Genomic DNA, 22,564 nt, shown 5'->3' with positions numbered 1-22,564 from the left:
AAAAAAATAGCATTTTTAATTGACCTTTGCCCTCAAAGCAATGAGTGAGCCACCAAAATATTTATGCTAGCATGTATTTAGTATCAAGTACTGTTTGACCACGGATTGCATGGAATTGGCAAACATCCAGTTAAGACGATTCCATCTGAATGAGGGGAAAAATAAAAATTTATGCGCGTATTCAGCTATTTGAATGTGACTCTGCTTAATTTAGAGGCCAACATACATCTGAAAAATCTGACATCCCAGAAAACTAATAGATGCTTCCATTTCCGCATGTAAACCGGATGTTTGCCTTTCCATACAATCCGTAGTTAGACAGTAGTGTCCACATAAAAAAAAAAAAAAAAAAAAAAAAAACAGTGGGTTCACTCACTGGTTTTGGAGTAAAGCGATTATATATTTATCTGTTTTTTTCACGACCTTATTTTGACCTCTACTCAAGGACAAACAAATCAGTTTTTGAAAAAAAAACTTCACTTTTTCTTATTATAGTACCACTATAGTCCAGTCAATGAACACATTGTAGCGTGCATGGAATATGCGGTAATTTTTGACTCCAGAATATTGTAAGGGTGGTTAGTAAGTAAACATACTAAAAGTCCCCGACCCTGGGGGGTGAGCTAAAGGTGGGAGGGAGGGGGGAAGAAATTTTTGGGTTTTTTGGGAAAATGTAGGAAAAAATAGATTTAAAATAAAAATTCAGGCTAAATAAACTTACTATGAAACCGTTTCTACACATATTTGACAAATTTCCAATAATTTTCAGGGTATATGTTATTACAAATCGATGATTTTCGGAAAAATTCTCTCTTTTTGTCAAACATTTGCTCCTAGTGCCTCCCAGGATCAGTAATTATGAAAATTGTCAGTGACAAAGTTGTAGCGCTTCAAATTTCCTTCAATTTGGTATGCTATTTCACTATATTTTATTCAACCAATCAAAAGTTACAGAATTTCAAACACGCACTTCATGGCAAAAAAAATGGAACACTTGCCATTCACAAATTTCAAACTGACTCGAAAGGATCGCGCACTTCCTCTTTCTTCAATGAATTCGACAATCCTGATGGACAATAAAGAAGTATTCGTGGATTACTTCAATACAAATGATGTTAAACGGTTGGGGGGAGGGGGAGTCGTAAAATTGTGGCTTTGTGACAAGGGGGAGGGAAAGAGTAAAAAGTGTGACATCAAGCATTTTTTAAAACTAGTTTACGAAAAGTTCTTTGTGACAAATAGGTAGGAGGTCAAAAATGTTGAGAAAAAGTGTAACATCATTTATGGACAGCCCCTTACTAAGAAATCGGACGAATATTTGCAGAACTACACTGTTATAACCAGGGGTTCCAGACGAGCGAAAATATTCCCCCTAAGGTGAAAGCATAGTGCCTGAAGGTGCAATGCAGGCCAGAAAATAGAGCAGAGGAGCCGAAACAGCATGCAATCGCAAAAAGACTCATTGCGCATGCGCTTTTGCCTTAGACATACATTCAACCACCTCAATATGGCGGACTAATGATGATTGCGTTTGTGTGTCTTTCACATTGAATGAAGTATACTATTGGATTAAGACACAACTTTTCTAGGATTAATTATCCGAAATTACAAGTAAGTACAGCTTTTGATCACTTTGTAGCTTTTAGGGCTTTCAAACATAGTTAAGTGTTTAAAAGTGCATTTATTGCTTTTCAGTTACCATTACTGTCTTTTAGTTTCATGTTTACCGTTACTATCGTGAAACGCTACGAAAAATATCTGTCATTATTTTCTTGAGTACTCGATAAGCAGCTTTTATTAATGACTAAAAAAAAAACAAAAACAAAAAAAAAAAAAAAAAACCCACCTGCTATAAGATTATCAATAATCATCAAGTGAGAATCTTAATAAAAATGGTTCTTATGCTTCGTAGATTATAACAGAAAGCTAGCGAAAAAAAAATCTCTCTCAGTCTAGCTCTTTTTTAATTTTTTATTTTTTGCTTCTTCATTCAAGCGTTAGAATCATTTCCTGTTAGCGGTTAATGTCTCGATAGCGTTAGAAATTTCTTTTGGTTTTTTAACTGTCGAAAAACTTCATGTGCATTTAATTTTGTTACTCTTGATTAACGTTTATGAAACGATTTTGCTTTTCCGTAACTGTAATATCCCTGAACATTTTTGGCTCTTCATGTAAATAATTCATAAGTACAGCTATGCTTCATTTTCAGAATGCGTCATGTTTTAGTAAATGTATAATTTCTCACATTATTTCAATAATTACTCCTCTTTAAATTATAACGATTTGTGACAGATCTTTGATACCAAGTAAAGGGGTAGATATTTATTGTTTTATTAATTCTTAACATCACTTTTTGTAAAAAAAAAAAAAAAAAAAACTCATCAGAACTCTGAATTTTTCACATGTTTTTAACGGCCCCAGAGTTATTAATATTATTTATTTTGTGAATTTTTAAGAAAACGATAAAGATTTCACTGGTCCGAAAAGTTTTTCATTTGCTTTTACCGCGCCCGTGAGTTAAAAGAGGTTGAGAAACACTGAGTTAGAGCAATGAGCACTTCTTAACTATGTTGAAAACTTTGAAATATGATCAAATGCTGTAATTACATGTTTTAATCATTTCCAGTACCGAGTTCAATGTGAAAATTTTCCAAAATGTAGAATATCATAAATCAAAACAAAATTTTAAAAAAAGAAAGAAAAAAAAATACATAACTGTATTCAAAAACGCACACAATAAGGGGGAGGGGGGAGGAGGATCTATAGTAAGGGTGCCATTTCTCTCTCCGAAGGTTCCTTTTTTTCACTCCGGCTGTCTATTTTTTAAAAGGTGCCTGTTTTTCATCCTATTTAGAGGTGCGATTTCGGCTCCGTATTGCTTGCCGCTGGTGAACAAGCGTTTCTCTCCTGAAAGGTGCCGAATGCATCCTGTAGTTTTAACAGTGTACATATATGCAGAATTACATTCCCATTGCATTATTCAACGAAAGTGAACTGAGGAAGTGCAGAAAGTCAGAATATCATCAGTAAAAAAATTGTTAGAAGTACTTAATAAGTAAATATACTGAAAGTCCCCGATCCTGGGGGAGGGGAGTTCAAGGTGAGAAGGGGAGCCAAAATCTTCAATGAATTCGACAATCGTGATGGACAATAAAGAAGTATTTGTGGATTATTAAAACACAAATGATGTTTAAGGTATGTGGGGGGGGGGGGGATCGTCAAATTGCTACTGTGTGACAAGGGGGAAGGAAAAAGCAAGAAGTGCGACATCAAGCATTTTTTAATACGAATATGTTTATGAAAAGTAGCATGTAAAACGAACTTTGTGATAAAGGGAAGGGGGGGGGGGGTAGAGGGTTAAAAATGTTGAAAAAAAGCGTGACACTATTTATATGAACAGTCCTTTACCAAGGAATCGGACGGTGATTTGAAAAAATTACGTATATGCAGTATGAATTGGTGGACTGAGGGACTGAGGACGTGCAAAAAGTCAGCACTATACATACTGTTTAAGGAAATTGATAACGCCATTGATTTAATTAAATTTGAATTTGTTGTTACTGTGGATACCTAGTCTACAAAGCTGTTAGGCAAAAAGAGACGACTGTATAAACCATATGGACATCAGTTAGAAAATTGAAACGACTGTCAAACAAGAAGGTTTCTGTCCAACTTTCATAATAACAGTCAGCTGACAAATCCACTAATGATGAAGCTGTTGAAAAACGAGACAAATATGCTCCGATCTTTAGGTGATGTTGACGTTGATATTGCGAAGACGGCTATCATCAGATGGCAAACTTCTTCGGTAGCTATCATTTAAGAGGAAGTCCTCCTGGTTGTCCTCTTGATAGCCAAATCCTCAACTGATCACAACATTCTGCCAGAAATCTAAAATCATACAACATGTATTTAAGGTATATATCAACAGTTCTTCCCCTGAATCTATTGAGGCTGCTGGGGTCATGTGTATCTCTCATGGTATGGTGCTTTAGCCACAGAAAAGTCTCTCAATGAGTTCCGTTACAGATCATGTATCAAAGTAGCTGCAGATATCAAGATTAATCTCTAACTTTACCATAATACCAAGTTAACCTGTAGTTGGTAACTTATTGGTGAAGTACCGGATTGGGGATTTGGGAAAGAAGAAATCACCAACTCGTGCTGAAACTCTCGGAATCGGATGTTGCTCCTGACCGAATCTTGAAGATGATTTTAACAGATTGCTTTTCTACAAGTGACCAGGAGGTCACTTGTAGAAAATCATCGTTAGACTACTCTGTTGCAAACTTGCATTGCAAGGGCAGTTGCAACAACGGAATCAAAATATTTATCCAGGACGAAGGGAACGACGATGGCATCAATACATTACCAATTTCTAAGAACAACTTTTCCACTGCTGGTGACATAACCCTTCCGCCTCAGAATAGAAAGATGATGTCACCTTAAAGATGATATTTTCATTTTCTAATTACTGTCTGTCCATATTCCATATAAACATTTTCAAAATAGGATTAGTAATAATGTAATAAAAACTATAATTACAAAAAGGTGCTGCCTGTCAGCTACATTTACCTTTTTTCTATTATTAAAATTTTCTTTATCCTGCTATAGCGTTACATATTCATTTCAATAAGAGTAACGAAATTGAGTACATGCTAGAACTTCATAGTTTTTGACTGCTTGTCAGCTGGATGTCGCTGTGATTGCGCATAGGCTTCGTATTTCTTTGGTATCATGTTTGAATTTGCAGTTCAAGTGTTCAGCCGGTGGATTTTCAAGACACAGAAAACTGTCAGGTTCCTTGTCACATGATTGCTGCCCAAGATCCCTTGAGCGCCTGCTTGACACAGACACTCAGAGACAAAAAGAACGAGATAATTTTTTTTACGAAAAGTATTGGTTTTCAAGAACGCGTACCTAAAATAACACTGGAAATGTGACATATATGTATGAAAAAAATTTTATAATAAATTTAGTTAACTTTTACTTTTATTCGAAACACATTTTTCCTGCTGTTTCCGAGATATAATCGAAAACAACAAAATTTAGCTCCCCCTTCCCACCTTTAACTCCTCCCTCCGCCAAGGTCGGGGACTTCAGTATATTTACTAATTACTTCTACCAAATTTCTTACTGAGGAAATGCTGGCTTTCTGTACTTTCTCAGTTCACTTTCGTTAAATAATGCAATGAGTATATCAAACTGCATATACGTAGTTCTGCAAATCTTCGTCCGATTTCTTGGTAAGAGGCTGTCCATAAATGATGTTACATTTTTCTCAACATTTTTGACCCCCTCCCCTTTGTCACTAAGTACTTTTCATAAACTAATTTTTATAAAAATATTCGTATTAAAAAATGCTTGATGTCATACTTCTTACTCTTTCTCTCCCGCTTGTCACAAAGTCACAATTTTACGACCCCCCTCAACCCTTTAACATCATTTGTATTGTAGTAATACACAAATACTTCGTTATTGTCCATCAGGATTGTCGAATTCATTGAAGAAAGAGGAAGTGCGAGATCCTTTCGAGTCAGTTTGAAATTTGTGAATGGCAAGTATTCCATTTTTTTTGCCATGAAGTGCGTGTTTGAAATTCTGTAACTTTGATTGGTTGAATAAAATATAACAACTTAGCATATCAAATTGAAGGAATTTTAAAGCTCTACAACTTTGTTTTTGACAATTTTCATGAGTACTGATCCTGGGAGGCATTAGGAGCAAATGTTTGACAAAAAGAGAATTTTTCCGAAAATCATCGATTTTTCATAACATATACACGGAAAATTATTGAAAATTTGGCAAATATGTGTAGAAACAAGTTCATAGTAAGTTTATTTAGCTTGAATTTTTATTTTAAACGCATTTTTTCCACCGTTTCCGACATTTTCTCGAAAACCCAAAATTTTCTTCCTCCCTCCCTCCCACCTTTAGTTCACCCCCTAGGAAACTCATTGACTGGACTACTAACACATCCTGAGATTTTTATGAAAATTGAAGACATCGACTATCACAAGTGTCCAACTTAAAAAAAAAAAAAAAAAAAAAAAAAAAAGGCTCTTTACGCCTGCAACTTCTAAAAGAAGCTTTACCGGAATTATTGACTTTCTGTACACTTATACTACACCCGTTGATTGTGGTTAAAGATTTTTTCATAGTCGCACCAAGCGTACACTGTTTTATGAGACATCAAGTTCAAAATTTGCTGGATGCGTCGATTTTGGGGACTTTGTAAAAATAATTCACGATTTTTTAAAACTTCAGTTACGGCTGTTGGTTGTACTGGGCTGGTTTTCTTACACAAATAGTCTCTGTTCTGAAACTACTTCAGACGCTGTTGGATGTAGTGACGGAGCGATAGCTCCTTGCCAAATTTCGAGCGAAAATTTCTTTGAACGACGATAAAATCGGATCCCTTAGCAGTGGCAGGATTACCATGTCACAAACATCACAATTGCGAGGGGTCCTCATAACATAAGGGTTTCGAAAGGGATCAAAACTGTGCATAAAAAATGTTTATGTGAGACCAAGAGGATCCTCAAATGTGCTTACTCTCCTCTGTCACTCAGTCTCTTCTATCTGTACTGGACGTTTTTCAAACTTACTTGTGAATGAGTGGCAACTTTTCTATATTTCCAAAGGAACTCAAGCCCGGCTACTACCACTGCCATTGAAACTCCGGCCAAGAGCACAACAAACACGCCTCCAACGTTTCCTAAACCTAATTCCCGCACTGTGCCTCCAGAAGTTGATTCTCTCGTACATCGCCCTCCGCCTCTTTTCTGCTTCCACCAACGCTCTTTCAAATCATGAAGTATTCCTTCCTCCTGTAGTTTCAAGATACCACTGCTGAGCCAACTTGTAAGGGATGCATTGCCTGCGGGATATGCAGAAAATTTCAATTAACAAAACGTTAATAAGCAAGTCAGTGAACACAATTTTGTGTTTATGTAATTTATAAAACACTTGCTGTATGTCCGGTGTTACACGGTCTACCTCAAAAATATATGTATATTCAGCGCTCCAAGAATTTTATATTACGATATAAATTTTCCCGTTTTGATAACATTTTTTATTGCTGCTCCACTCCTATTAGTCGTAGCATGATATTATAGAGTCTATAGCCTTCTTCAATAAATGGGCTATTCAATTAAGAAAAAAAAAAAAAAAACAGTTCGAGCCAGTAGTTCCTGAGATTATCGCGTTTGAACAAACAAACTCTTCAGCTTTATAATTATTACTTAACTAACTCATTTAAAAAAAATAAGACTGATACTATTTCTTTATAACTTATTTTTTCCATCGTTTAGGATTTTCTCTGAAATTCAAGCAGAACTTAGCTCGATTTCGAAGAACCTCGAAATTTGCCTCACGGCTGACTCGAACCTACGCGTACTGGATCGTGAAGCCCGCACTTTCAGATCGAGCCACCGTGAATACATACAATCGGCCTTCCATCAAGCACTTTATATTATGATATAAATTTTTCCGTTTTCATAACATTTTTTATTGCTGCTCCATTCTATTAGTCATTACGTGATGTTATATAGCCTATAACTTTCCTCAATAAATGGACTATTCAACACAAAAGGAATTTTTCAATTCGAAACAATAGTTCCTGCAATTAGCGCGTTCAAACAAACAAATCTTCAGATTAATATTACTACTATAGATACATTTCCGTCCTCGCTTCAATTTTTTGGTTGCATATGTTACAGGAAATGTAAGAAATCCAATATTCTATGGAATACAGACCTTCAATGCAGCAACTAGGAATTTCATAGAATTCCAGTTTAGCTCTTGATGCGAGGCATGTTGTAAAAGAATGCATGAACTTCATATATTTCTGGTAACACATTCCACCTTTTCCCATGACTTTGATTCGCTGCATCAGCACTATTGTCTTGAGACAAAACGTTTAGCTCGCAGAGTACATTATCAATTACATTCCAAAAAAAAAAAAAAAAAATTAAAAGATAGCGAACAATTTATAAAAAAAAGGGGGAGGGGGAAAGTAACCGAAGCTTTTTTATTTGGAAGGTAGGGAGAGGGCTGGGTATTTTGGTTTTTACATGCATATTACAGAGAGTTCCAGTTTAACCTGCAAGAATTCTATTCTCGTAACCGTTAGTTCTACATGCATACTTCCAGGGCCATCCCAAGGGGAAGGGGGGTGAGCCGGGCAATCGCTCCGGCCACCACGAAATGAGGGGGCACTGCAAGGCGCCCCTCATTTCATGTAACATAGCATTTTCCTGTGTATAATCCGCGGATTATATGTTAAAAAAGTGCAAAGTTAATGAGGTGCGGATTAAACGCTGCCGCGGATCACCTATGATTTTTTTTTTAATCTACACCAACACTTCACCAATAGAGACCGTACGCTGGCTGAATGTTGTTTATTTTACATAGCTTGAATGTTCCTTCGCTGCCTATATGTTGCTTATCTTGCATTGCTCTAATTTTCCTCTTACGCGATTCAGGCCATGTAAATAAACAACACTGAAGGAGAAAACCTTCATTTGCACAAGATTAGACCGTTTGCTCCTTTTGTTTAGTTTAGTTGCTCAATTAGTATGTGAAAAACCAAGCTTTTTTTTTACATCGTATTATTCGCGGACTATACGTCTCCGCGGATTATGCGAAGCTTTTTCTTTTCTTCAGACCTATTTTAGGATCTGCGGATTATAGGCCGCCCTCGGATAATACGCAGGAAAATACGTAGATGCACATTCATAAGCACACAAAATAGAGAATCATTGCAAAGATTCTCAACTTTTTCCCAGTGCATGAAAATATTCCTGTCTCCCAGTCGCCAAAACATTCGTTTTTTATTTTTAACATTGATGCAGATACAAATTCTGAGAATCTATTTAGAATCAAACAAAAGGCATTTCTCTTTTGCTTAGTTCCCAGCAAATTTCTTGGAATTCTTCCCCTGCGTTGTGACGTAACCAGAAAAATGTTTTTTTTTTTTTGCACATTGAAAAAAAAAAAAAAGAAAATTTTCGATTTGATAGGAAAGGGGGTCCGGTCAAAATTTTAATACTTTAATTTTTAAAAACTCAGTTTTAGACTTTCTTTGTAGATACTACGGCAAAAAAAATGTATAGGGGTCTCGGTAGAAATTTCTAGAAATTGAAGTCTTAAAAACACGATTATAGGCCATGTTTATTGCCGTTAGAGTAAAGGATGGAGCTCAGGATCTCTCAATTCTTAACTCTGCATCTGATTTTGAACATATTTGCAATTGGAAATATGGATTTAGGACTAATGGTTGCGAAGATAGAGGTCTTGCAGGTTAAACCGGAACACTCTGTATATTACCATTCTGAGAATACTAGTACATTAGCATGGTAATATAGCTTGCTATCATAGATTCTGGGGATTTAACCCCTCTCACGGCTCCTCTGGTTTTACTACAACTCGGCTCAGAATTATAGGTTCTCAGGTTACAATTTTTATACAAAGGATCAACCCAGACTTCTCGACACAATATAGTAGGGTTCCTTTTAGAATGTTACCGTGAAAACGTTGTTCACCACAGTTACGTGATTTGGCAATCTGTACTGTTCATCTTTTTCAACAATCTTGTTTCTAGGAATACGAGTGTAGAGTTCCAGAGTTGATTGAATTTTAGTGATGGCGACAAAGATTTTCTAAAAAAGGCATGCAATTAACTTCTGTTTAAGGTAATTATTTTTCAAAAAGAAGGTAAGAACAATTCCACGGTAAGTAGTTGCGAAAAATCCCCTTCAAAGACTCCAAGTACGTTACATCCCTGTTTTATGACAAAACCTTTATAAAAAGCATGGACTTTGCAATATAATGCAATTCAATTTTGAAGATTTCCAGAAACAATATTTAAGTAACATTTTTTGCGCAGCAAAGGATATAAAATACGTTTCTTACTGAACACCGGACTGCAATTTTTTTTTTCAAGTATTTACCGGTTCATGGTTCGAAAGAGATTGAGAAACACTTTGATTTGATCAATGTGCCAGAAACATATTTCCGTAATTGTGATTCTGGCATGGCCTCTATATTTTGGACAATAGAGAAAGATTTGGAGAACTAAACGCACTAACATCTAATCTACGGTGTCATAAAATTCAGCGCTGCTTGAAAAACTCAAGAATTTCAGTTCTTAAAGTCCTCCTTCTCTGCTTAGTAAAGATTTAATCTATCAATACTGCATGAAGTTTCTTACCTTTCTTGATCGCAATGCCGTATCCCTTGTGATCAAGAAGTCCACCGATTTGTGTGAGATTGCACTCCCTTTCTGTGATAAATTGAATGGAAGCAGATTCCATCAGGAAAGCGTAGTTTCCAGCATAAACTCGCTCTTTACCACGCTCATTACTCTCCATCAAGACTTCTGGATTTTGTCGCATCTGCTCCCACATATAGTGATAAGTTGGAATAGCCGAAGACTGAAAAAGAAATCGATATTGCCAAATTGAGATTCATTATTGAGTATTATCATGGTTGTTAAGTACGTCCACATTTTTTTTTAAAATTAAATATTTAGGATGATTAAATTTATTCGTACTCAAGTCTCCAATACAAAATCATCAAAAACGATCAAGAGAAAACCACTGCTAATGAAAAAGATGATGGTTTGTTTTAGCATAAAATTTGTTTATGTGGAATTCACCTATTAAAATAGTTTAAAACGACAAAAAAATATCTGAAGCATATCCCCAGAGATTGCAGTTTCTTTTTTGCTTTGAGCTAGTAAGTCTGAAATAGCAACAGCAGTGCTAAAGGCCGAAATACCTAATAAAGAAGTATATCTTCATACTGGTAACAAAAGATATTTCAGCACGCACAACGTGAGGTCCACAAATATGGTACGACCCCCGCTTCGAAAAGTGAAGATGAAAGCTATTGCATAAATAACTGATGTCTTCGGATTTCAATGTGGAGCCGTACTACGGTTGAGAACCTTTTGCTGGTGTGTTGAAAAGTTTTTAGCTATCAGTATGAAAATATATTCTCAGCTTCTTTATCAGATTTTTTGACTTCAGCTCTTTTATAACTGTTTCAGACCAATGACTCCAAAACAAGGACAAAACTGTAGTCTCTGGATGTTGTTCGGTATTTGGTTGTAAGGCAAAAAACTAAAGATATCTATGAAAGTCATTAAGACTTGAATTTAAAACTTATATCGATTTTTATACACATGCACTGTGTATTTATGCGTGTGCATGTGTACGCAATTAAGCAATAATTTCACATAGCATGGACCCGCCATATTACAGATCAACTACGTTCTGCTTATTGCTTAAAATTCGATCCTCGATAAGATGGAGCTGCGAAATTTAGTGCATCCAATTCTGTAACATCTCAGAAGTGTGGTAAATTTTTTTAAAAAGTTTTAAACGGTTTCGATTTTGATCACACAGTTAATCAACTTTAATTTAAAATATTATGGCTCGTTTCTGTTTTACTCGAGTTATTTTTTATGGAGGTGTCAATGGATATTGACGTTATACAGTGGATAGGCCATAAGCAAAAACATGGCGTCAGTGTCGATTGACTGTCGATGAAAGCATGTACAATACCTTAGATAAGGAAAATGAGTAAATTATCATAGCTATAAATATAAATATTTTCTAAGACGTAAAAAAAGAAACCTCAAAAAATGTTCTTGTCGATCCACTGGCTAAGCAACCGTATTTAACTTTGGTTTGCTTGGCGAGATCTTCCGCTGATTCGATAGGATATACCACTTTTTCCACTGTTAGGAACGCTGCTAGGTTGGCTGTATAGGAGGAGATCATGATCAGTGTGAAGAAATACCAAAGACCAGCTACCGTGCGGGTGGACGAAGACCTAAAATAGAAGAAATTTGCCTGAACAATGTAATCTTAATAAACATTGGCCAGATTTTCCAATATAAAAACTATGTGTCGGGAGATATTTAAAGGGTGGTTTTTTAGAGGTACAGAACTTTAAGTTGACAACACTGTTTGATATGTGTGCCATTTTGATAGCTGTCACTTGTTTTGTGTTCAGTTCGGTTTGCCATTTCATCATGAACAGACAACAAGGCGGTGCAACATGCCACACAGCGCGTGTCACAATTGATTTATTGAAAGAAACGTTTGGTGAACGAATAATTTCGCGTAATAGACCCGTAAATTGGCCTGCAAGATCATGCGATTTAACACCGCTGGACTACTTTTTGTGGGGATATGTGGAGTCTCTGGTCTGCACCGATAAGCTACAGACGATTGACGCATTGGAAGAGAACATTCACCACTTTATTACTGACATACGGCCTCTATTGCTGAAAAAGTGAAAAAAATTGGACTTTCCAATTGAACTTTCTCCGAGTAAGCAGAGGTGGCCATATTCCGGAAGTCATATTTAAATAAAAATGGCAAAGAATCACCTTTCGAATAAAGCAACATTCGTGGCAATTAACAACATTTAACTGTGTTTTATTTGAACCTAAAGTTCTCTACCCTAAAAAAAACACCCTTTATTTATACAAACTAGAAAATCATCGTCATGGTAAGACGGGTGCGAATTGCTCCTTTACAAGAAGGATTTCCGTGAAATTTGACGTGTGCAAATAGGTATACACTTGGTGTCCCACAGTTTTGAAATGTCGGCAAAACTGGGGATAAACCATATATTTTAAGAGACAAATGCTTAACATTGATTGGTAAAAAAGGTTAATTCATCACATGTTTCACGACAGATTATATTTTTATATTCACGTTGTTAAAATAATTCTTTATTTGGTTATGTTTTGCTAATTGAGACTTTGGACATTAGTAACAAATAAAAACAGTATAACGGCATACTTGTACACTGTAAATGTAATCTTTGTATAAAGTGAGCGGATGCAACTTGTTTCGAAAACACTTTATTATCTCTTCTTTTTGATGGATATATCTCGTATTACCTAATCTGGAAAATCACCACTCAGAATATGTATGACGGGTTTGAATTTTCCTTCATTCATCCAAAGTCGCATCACTGTACTTATTCGTTAATTTGCTGTTAAGTTGACTTGACAGTTAGCTTCGATCTTGTACTTAACTTATAATAGTTTAAATTTACTTTATATAAAACGCTCCGCAGAATAAAATGGTGGCTTGAAAATGGACGGCCAAAATATTTTTATTTTTATCTTTACCTAATACTAGCAGTACCCGCACGGCGATGCCCGTGCTAAGAATTTGAAGGAAGTCCGATGAATGAAAAAAATTCACCATCCCTTCCATCTCTTATGATGTGAAATTATCATTTGTCTTCAACTGCATATACACATTTTCAAATACCTATTACTGTCTTTTTTGGAATTTCAAACTATTCACCAAAACACATAGAAAGATTAACATTAGCTTCAAAACTCAAAATAATTCTCCAATTGTGTAGTTCATCGTTAAACGCGTCAAGAAACCACGCTACCGTAACCCTGCCCTTTAGTGAGTGAAGTGGTTTTTTCTGCAATTTAAAACGTTTCGCCAAATAAGCAATACTATAATAACAACGTTATAAAGAGCAATCACAATTGAATAATACGACAAATGAAATTATTTACTTAGATAAGAAACTATCTTCAACTATAAGAACAAAAACAAACATTGTAGAAATAAGGGAAACAAAACCCAATTGAAAAATTCCATAAAATCAAACTATGTATCTAAATATTGAAAAAAAAAAAAAAAAAAAACTCGCATTCAATAATCAGTTCGCTGACCACAACAGTCCTACGACAGCGTAGCTATCGACACTCTCGGCCAGTGCCCTCTCGAGTTAGCTTACTCCGCTATTTATTAAGAATTCATAGAACTAGACCTACCCCGCCATCTATTAGGAATTAATAGAACTAAACGTACCCCACCATCTATTAGGAATTCATAGAACTAAGCAAATAAATTAAACATTTAATTTGCAATTACAAATATTTCGGGAACGCTGTCGAACGGGATAAAAAGTATTTTATGTCCGTCTCCTGGCTGTAAGCTACCTCCCCACCAATTTTCAGCCAAATCGGTTCAGCCGTTCTTGAGTTATAAATAGTGTAACTAACACGATTTCATATATATATATATATATATATATATATATATATATATATATATATATATATATATATATATATATATATATATATATATATATATATATGACGAGCAAAACAGTTGTTCGTTGGATCTAGGTCTGCCTTGTCAAAACAAAGCAAGTTTGTAAGCAACTTCTGAATCAACTCTTTTGAAAGTAGAAAATTCGAAATTTAATAAACTCTACTAAAAAATTTCAGTATCAGGGATAATAAGGATGTCCATCGGATGGTATGACAGTTTCTTGCTTCTAATTGAAAAGAAAGGAGTTTTGACAAGGGATTTAAAGCAAAAGAAAGTTAAAGAAATTGGGAGAACATGAAAATTCATTTAAAGAACAGCTTATGACAGACATATATGAAAAGATGTATGCCCAAAGAGTCACAGAAGTTACCTAGGGGTAATTTCACACCCTTGCTGCATCAATGCTGAAATAGTGAACCACATGCTGTTGAGAATACTAAATTCATTTTCTTCCCATCCTTCTTCATCACTCCTTCGGCAAGGAGTGGAGTTTCCCCATTCGTATGGACTCAACCTTCCGCAAACGAAAAGGACGGAACTCACGCCCAGAAAAGCTGCCATGACGTAGATCCAGACTTCACCAGAAAATGGGCTCAAGAAAGAGAAGAGAGATTTGACTTTTGTTGTAGGTTTCTTGAGTAAAATGCTGATCCCCGTGCTCATGAAAGGCAAGGTGAAATCTAATACCTTTTCACGAGTAGAACTGATTGTGACGTCAGCAACTGCCATATCTGCTTCCTGTTAAGAGAAATGTTATGAGATTCAAATAAAGAATTAGAATAAGGTATATAAGTGGGCTCTTTTTATTTAAACTACTAACAACAAAGAAAGAAAAGGAATCTATATCCCTTAAAAAAATAGATTTTTGGAAGAATGCACTACAACTGAATGATTTGTTTATGGGAAAGGTTTATTTGTTTTAAAGTTTATTGCAAGTTTATTTGTTACTAAGCAAGAATAGACGATTCTTCGTCAAACTTGGTTTCAACAAGGATACTAGCTTTGCGATATCTTGACAATTTCTTACACATCCCAAAAGTGATGCCAATTTGCCTAACCCAAGGCCAACTAATGTTAGCTTGGCGATCTTCTGGACGCAGAGTACAAATTGTAATTATATATAAATAAAAAAACTATTGCTTAGCATGTTTATACGGTTTCAATATTAGTTTTCTAAAATATTTTGAAAATGATTGGTTTTGTGTAAAATAAATAAATGATCAACAATATTCAAATAAAAATTATGTGAAATTGGAAAGATTTACTCTATCATTAAAAATATTCTTGCTTCACTTTAATTGCTTTGCCTTTTCATACCTTGTATTAAAAGATAATCTGCCATACATCAGTAAGCTAAAAAAAAAAACTATAAAGATGAGCTTTGATGCCTTTTTTAAGCAATAATATAAAAGGTTAAAAAATGACATTGACTGCCTCCTAGACCTGCTTTAAAGACTATATTGACGAAAGACGTACTATCACTTAGGTACTGCGGCAAGGTACTGCTCAAAGTACTCTAAGCAAGATACTGCTTCATATTGTTTCGAGGATGCAAATGCTTTTTTTATGCAATAGCTCTATCTACATAATATTGCCATTTGGCATAGCTCAAATTTTATTTTTATGTTTTGTATTTCACACTTTATCCATTTATCATGCAGACACTTTTCCTTCAAATTTGGACCAAAATTAAGTTGCAGTTTTAAAATTACTTTTCCTGTCACTAAGACAGTTATTACAATCACGTGATTTTTTTTTCTTTTGGCAAAAAAAAAAAAAAAAAAAAAAAAAAAAAAAAAAAAAAAAAAACGTCATGCATTGCAAAGTTAAAATTCATAATATTTTGAACTATAATAGTCATATTTTAAAGATCAAAGAAGGAAAAAAAGTTTAAAAAGAAAAACTTACTCCCCGAAGGACTTCCCCAACCATGCCGTTCCAAAGTCCTCTCTCTTTGTCGATTTCAACTCCATACTTATTGTCTGCTACCTCCCGTATTTCATAATCGAAATGCAATCTTTTCGATAGTTCCTCAATGAGATCGACACCGAACCCTTCATACCTCTCGTTTCCGCTCAACGGCCGTGGAGAATTTCGAAGCATTGCAAACGGTTTGTTCTAAAACAACCAATAATAAAAATGATGAAGTTCATTGATTCTACAAACTAGTTTGCCACTAACAACATGTTATATTTTTCAACTTATAAAATTGATTAATTTGGGACAAAAATAATCAATCAAACCCACAATGCAAAGTTTTTATTGCGTTTCGAAAAGTTTAAAAAGACGCAGTCTCATGGAGAATACTTGATTATAATATTTTTTAAACTGTCGGTGTTTTCAGAGAATGTCATCCTCGACCTTATTGTCACAGTCTGCCTGATGTCACACGCTTATGCTCCAAGAATCCATCGTTACGAGGTCCAGAACATGTAAACATGCAAACATGTGGCGTCAGGGTGACCTGAGACGGTGAGATGAAGCATTAAGTTCTCTTAAAAATCGAACCTTACTTCGATTTCAGAAACATAAAAATGCTGTTCATTATTCATTTTTCTTTCAGTGTTTTTAGGTTTTCAAATCTCTCTGGAAAGGTATACAGTTAAGTCAGCAACGTACGTAGGCGGACTGTGCTTCTAAATAAAATATTAGTAAGGACGTATAGAAGGGTGCAGCGCATCTGGAGGCTATTTTTGCTCTTTCCATCGTTTAGAAGTTTATTTTCAGGATGCTTTAGCTTAAAAATAAATGAAATGCTCTTTTTTACATTTGATGAGAACCGCAATTTGGTTGTATTGTATATCATATTTGGAAGCTAATTTGGTTGTCAAGACACATTTATAAAAAACTGGGGGAGTTTAATGTTTTTTTTTTGAAAATCTGTGCAGAAGCTTTTAATGAGACGGTAATGCAAGGATATACGAGTAAAACTACAAATTGGTCTAAAAAAGATGCTACAACTTCAAACTTTTATTTAAAATTATAGTGCTGAAAAAGGCAGCTATGATTTGGAACAAATTAAATTTTTTACCCTCGGAGATAAGTTCGACGAGGGACCGCCATTCGTAGCACGAAAAATGTCAAGAAATTATTTCATTTACGTTAAGGATAGTTTCAGATTACCTAGATCAACCGTTGATCCGTTCCACGATACAGTGATCGTTTGTTCCGGTACACATTTTTCACATAACCAGGAAAAAAAATTCCAGTTCATTACGATTGAATTTTGGATTTTGTCTCGATATTTGGTTATTAAATTTTGTCTCCAGATAGGACTATTCGTTTCTACCTCGACAAACCACGCGACACACAATGCTTTTTTCGAAATATATGGCTTTTTTTTTTTGACAAGTAAGTTTGAGCAATGTAGCGCAGACGCTACGCGAGTAGAAACAGATGGTATAATAGATTTTGGAGTTGTTTGTTGGAGGCTTATCCATAGTTTACAAAATCTTTTGGTGCGCATACATTCATGTTTGAAATTGTACGGATCTTTTCAAACCGATGGGCATTTGAATTGTATCTAAGAGAAGAATGTGTCAAAGTTAAAGTTTAACTTGAAGAATTTAATGCGCAATTGTATATGTAATGAATAACAAAGAAAGCATGCGTATTTTTTAAAGTTTCACTCATCTCTACGTATTCTACAACATAAACATTTCTCTAGCTAACATAGTCCTTGAGGGAAATGGTGTTATTTTCTAGATAGAGTGTTTTCTAGCTTAATAGCAATTCTATTAGTGCTTATGGTATTATGCCTAATGCGTTTTTTTTTTTTGTTTACACGTAACATTTCCGAATGTAAATATTTTTTTGCTGCTTAAAGAACAAAATTTGATTCTATATAATATTGGTGTTCTGAATCCGAACTTTCAATCCGTTTACAGTCAAGTCCCGACTTACGCGAAGGATGCGTTCCAAGACTCCTCGCGTAAGTCGAAATTTCGCGTTGTGGAAAAATGTATGCATAAACATTTTTTAGAAACATGCCAAATTTTTTAGACATTTGTAAGCTCCCCTCAAACTGCTTTAAAGCGTTCCTCAACTATACATTACAGTTTCTTACATGAGGAACTCAACTTTTACTGTATTTAAAATATAAAAAAGCTGTTTTATTCAACATAAAATTGTTAAAATGCACAAAAAGAATGATTGATGAAATAAAAGAACACGGTACATACAGTATGTAGTGATAATAAAATGCTGCACTATAATAGTACTGTACAGTAGATACTGTAATAATATTTATGAGTTAAAAAATGAAGATGATGAATATTTATGCTGCATAATCAGATCGTTATTTTTTATTAAATACATTTTAAAATACGGTTGCTTCACCTTTCCTATAATAACGTTTCCATTTCTGGCAACAAGCCCTTCTTCCCGATCTTTTTAATCCACAATGCAGGAGCAGCTTCCATTTTCATGTACTTTACTCAGACTCTGCAAGCTTTAACATTGAAACTTTCTGAACTTATACGGATATCATTTTAATTTGACTTTTAATTGTACGTATGGAATATTCACTCATAGAGTAAAACCTGTCAACTTAGACAGGTGGTCAACTTACAAAGGGTTTGTTATATGATTTTTAACCAAATTTGGTGCAAATTGGTGGCCATGATAGACAGGTGATCAACTTACAAGGGTGGTCAACTTTACAGGTTTTACTGTATTTTTATTGCGTTGCTACCGTCAACGTTTGGTAGTTGTCCAAGCATATCGAGAATCTTAATCTTTTTATTGTCAGAAACTTTATTTTTTCCCCATCTTCATAAACTTTAGATGAAACAGATCACTAAGGTGCCATTATATTTCATCAACTTTAATGTTTAGAATGAAAAAAAAAGAAAGATGCTGAGCGGTTTTTTTATGCACTAACAACGTGATGCCTAGACTAGTCTGATGTAGGAACTTTCGATGGTCAGTGTGATGCCAATGAGATGTAATAACATTCACAAAATATATATTTAGTTGTCAATAACGAAGCCGATACTTCCTTCTAAAGAAATTCGTGTTGTGGACGAGGAATTCGCTCGCGTCAGCTCTAAAATTCGTTACTCGTGGAAAATTCGCGTTATAGCCATTTCGCGTAAGTTGAATCGCGTTGTAGCAGGAGTCGACTGTACTTCTTTTACGTAAGGCTTTCTTTTAAAACTGCTTCATACTTGCATAATAACGCGAATTCGTGACAAGCATTTTCATAATTCTTTTTAATTTTTAGGGGGTCCGGCACACATTTTGAAAAAAATTTTATTAAACAGTTTAGAGTTTTGAAACTTTTTGCACTGATTCGTCATCTAATTAATAAGCAAAATCATGACAAAAATATTAAAAGAAAATATATTTAAATTTAATTTGTTTAAAAAAAATGGGGTTCTTTAAATCACAAAAACTCAAAATATTCTAGGGTCAATTTTCATTTTTTTTTCAAAAAAATATGCACAAATATCTCAGCTTTTATTCTTATTCGGCGATTTTAAAAATATTAATTCCATAAAAAATAACCAATATTTAAAGAAAAATTTCAAAAAAAAAAATCATTTTTTTTTTTGCAGAAAACGTTTATTTTATTTATTATTTTTTTTTTCAAATTTGCTGAATGAAAATTAAAGTGTTTGAAAAAGATATGCTCCAAATTTCATCACTTTATCTTTATCTGCTCTTGACTTATGAGAGTTTGAATGCAAAAAATCGGGAAAAATTGCATCATGGAGGAAAACGCGTTCAAAGTTTAAAAATTAAGAATAATATTAGTTAAATGCATGCAACAAACACAATTATATCTTTCGTTCTAATTAAGATAGAAACAAGGTTCAACCGTCATTTTAAGCAGAAAAAAAAAACAAAGAAAGTTTTTAAATGATTAAAAAAGAAAAAAAAAATGCAAAATTTGACAATTTTTGTGTCCCGGACCCCTTAAAGAAAAACAAGTATTGAATGTACGCAACATGCTAAAATAAAGTGTATGGTTTTTAATACATGCTATTAGATAGTTTCTGCTTTATTTTGTCTTGTTTAACTCACTATTGGCAGGGGTGCTCATCCCCTTAGAGCAAGGAAGCACCCCCCTAAATAATTCACCCCTGCTATTGGAAAGTATCAGGTGAGAAACATCTGGTGCCCTCGGTGTTAACTATAAACATATTAAAAGGATTCTAAATGTTGCTGATATTCAAACTCTGACTTCAAAAACTGCACTTGAAGTATTAAACTCCTACAATTACTTTTTTAAGCATATGAAAATTGAGCTATATGTAAAATGTAATTGCATCTAATAAAAAGTACGTAACAGGAACTTCCTGTCTCTAAATTTGATTTTAGCATGCCAATAATATCTCAAAATCCTTCAAACTTTGGAGGAGGCAATTTCATCGCAGACAGTGTAATCAACATGTTCACAGGAGGCATTGTTGCTACATTACCAGGGGTGCCCCCCCCCCCAAGTTCAATAACCCAAAATTCGCCCCTTCACCCAAAAAAAATTGTCTTAACCCTCTTTCCCTTTTTTTATTTTTTTATTTTTAACTCATTGTTCTAATTTATTTATTTTTAAAAAATATTTTTTGTTTAATAATTTATTTTTAATTATTATTTACTATTATTATTATTTTGTTAGAAAATTTATGACTTTTAATAACACACACACACACACAGACTGGATAAATAAATGAAATAAAATATAAACAGAATAAACTAAACTAAAATAAATAATTTAAATTAAAAATAAATCAATAAATAAATTTCTAAAAAATTAAAATATCTCCCCCCGAAAAAAAAATGATGGCACAACTTGCGGAATAATCCCCCCCCCCCCCCCTGTGGGCACCCCTGTACATTATTACAATGATAGGTTTGATCTTAGATCGAACCTAAGACAGAAGTGCTTTTCTGACCATCGGAGGTCGACTGAAGTATAAAAAACTTGAATGCTCTGCTTTGCCCGATAAACTGTTTAAATTCATGCTCTAATTGCAGAAGAAAGCACATTTTTCATGAGTTTTTTACGAACATTGTTCATGTATTATTCAAACGTTCCGAGGTTTACGCCGGAAAATAATTTAAATAATCATTTAAAACATGCATGTATTGAAAGATACAATGTAATTTGCTCATTCATACACTTTATCTGAAGAAGCACAACAATTATTTTCTATGGCAATTCAGCACGAGTTATTGGAGTCGCAAATTCAAGGCGAGGATATTTTTGCTTTCCAGAAATGAAACATAAATGAAACGTTTCGAATTGTTGTCATTGCGTAATTGCATTGTCATTGCGATAGTCCGTTTTTGTCCACGCAGCAATTATTGGTAACGTAATTTTTCATTTTAGTTCCGAAATATCTTCAGTTCAGATTGTAATCATGATGGTGCGAAGAAGTAGTGTTCCTATAGAAGTGATTTATTACGCTTCAGGAACTGAAATGAATGACTGATGAAACGGAAAATAAATGTATGAAAATGGGCTTACAAGTATGGTAGTGATAATAAACTTCTTATGTTCAAACAGATATCCAGTGCCATCATCGTTCATACTTCCCAGTTCTTCTGTGATATTAATGTCTCTGCCAGGAAATACTGTACCAATCTAGCAATTCAAAAATTGAAATAAAAATCGAGTCATCAATCGTGTGACTTTCAGAAAAGCACAAGGCATTACTAGTACAACATTAACGAGAAACAAAACTAGAGTATTTAATGTGATGCATAATAGTAGTTAATATGTGTGTTGAATCCGCTAATTACTTTGAAAGTGCAAAACAATTAGTCCTTTCATTCTCACTCCTGCTTAGATCAAAGGAAACTCAAAAGTACGAGTAGTAGTATTTCATTTGTCAGTCATAGCATTTTTATCCACCAGTAGATTTAAGAAGGAAGTTAATGATAATAATTCAATAAAATTTGGCTACAGTTGCTATTTAAACATTAAAATATTAACTAATATGAAATAATAGGATACATTATTACATTACCATCACAAGTTCAAGTATTTTATTGTCCTTTACTAGTTTCAGTAAAAATTGAATTAAGAGTTTTTTTTTTTTTTTTTTTTTTGTATAGGTAATCGAGGAAAGTTCTGTATTAAAATATGAGATGTGAATACGTAAACTGTTGCAATGTAAACAAAAGTACAAATGAAATGATTAAAAAGGGAGACAAGATACTCAAACAACCATTCTGAGGCTCGTAATTCTTGTAAATGTTGGCTGTCTTATGTTTGACAAATTAAACCATGAGAAGTAAATTGTTGCAGCGCAAATAAAAGTGCAAATTAAATGATGAAAAAGGGCATTTGCTACCAAAACAAACGTTTTAAAGCTCGTAATTCTTGTGAATGTTGGTTGTCTGGACAACTGAAACGTGCACTAAAATTCCCGTTGAAAGAACGCGAAATTGCGTAAAAAATCATGAAATAGGACGCTTTTGTACCGTGCAGGCATTGCTGGCTTTAT

General features: G+C 34.3%; 1 protein-coding gene across 1 annotated transcript in view; it reads right to left on the bottom strand.

Annotated features, from left to right (window-relative positions):
• LOC129216237 (glutamate receptor ionotropic, kainate 2-like) overlaps nucleotides 1-22,564 on the bottom strand; it is a 71,836-nt gene that overhangs the window by 10,734 nt on the left and 38,538 nt on the right. Inside the window, exons 9-14 of the mRNA XM_054850439.1 lie at nucleotides 21,583-21,699; nucleotides 16,020-16,229; nucleotides 14,482-14,849; nucleotides 11,643-11,841; nucleotides 10,214-10,436; nucleotides 6,609-6,880 (exon numbers count right to left, since the gene is read on the bottom strand). Coding sequence (XP_054706414.1) covers nucleotides 6,609-6,880; nucleotides 10,214-10,436; nucleotides 11,643-11,841; nucleotides 14,482-14,849; nucleotides 16,020-16,229; nucleotides 21,583-21,699 — 1,389 coding nt within the window. The remainder of the gene's footprint in view (nucleotides 1-6,608; nucleotides 6,881-10,213; nucleotides 10,437-11,642; nucleotides 11,842-14,481; nucleotides 14,850-16,019; nucleotides 16,230-21,582; nucleotides 21,700-22,564) is intronic.

Source organism: Uloborus diversus, chromosome 1 (assembly GCF_026930045.1).
Source record: "Uloborus diversus isolate 005 chromosome 1, Udiv.v.3.1, whole genome shotgun sequence".
In the NCBI taxonomy this organism is placed as follows: domain Eukaryota; kingdom Metazoa; phylum Arthropoda; class Arachnida; order Araneae; family Uloboridae; genus Uloborus; species Uloborus diversus.
This window is presented reverse-complemented; position numbering and strand designations above follow the sequence as displayed.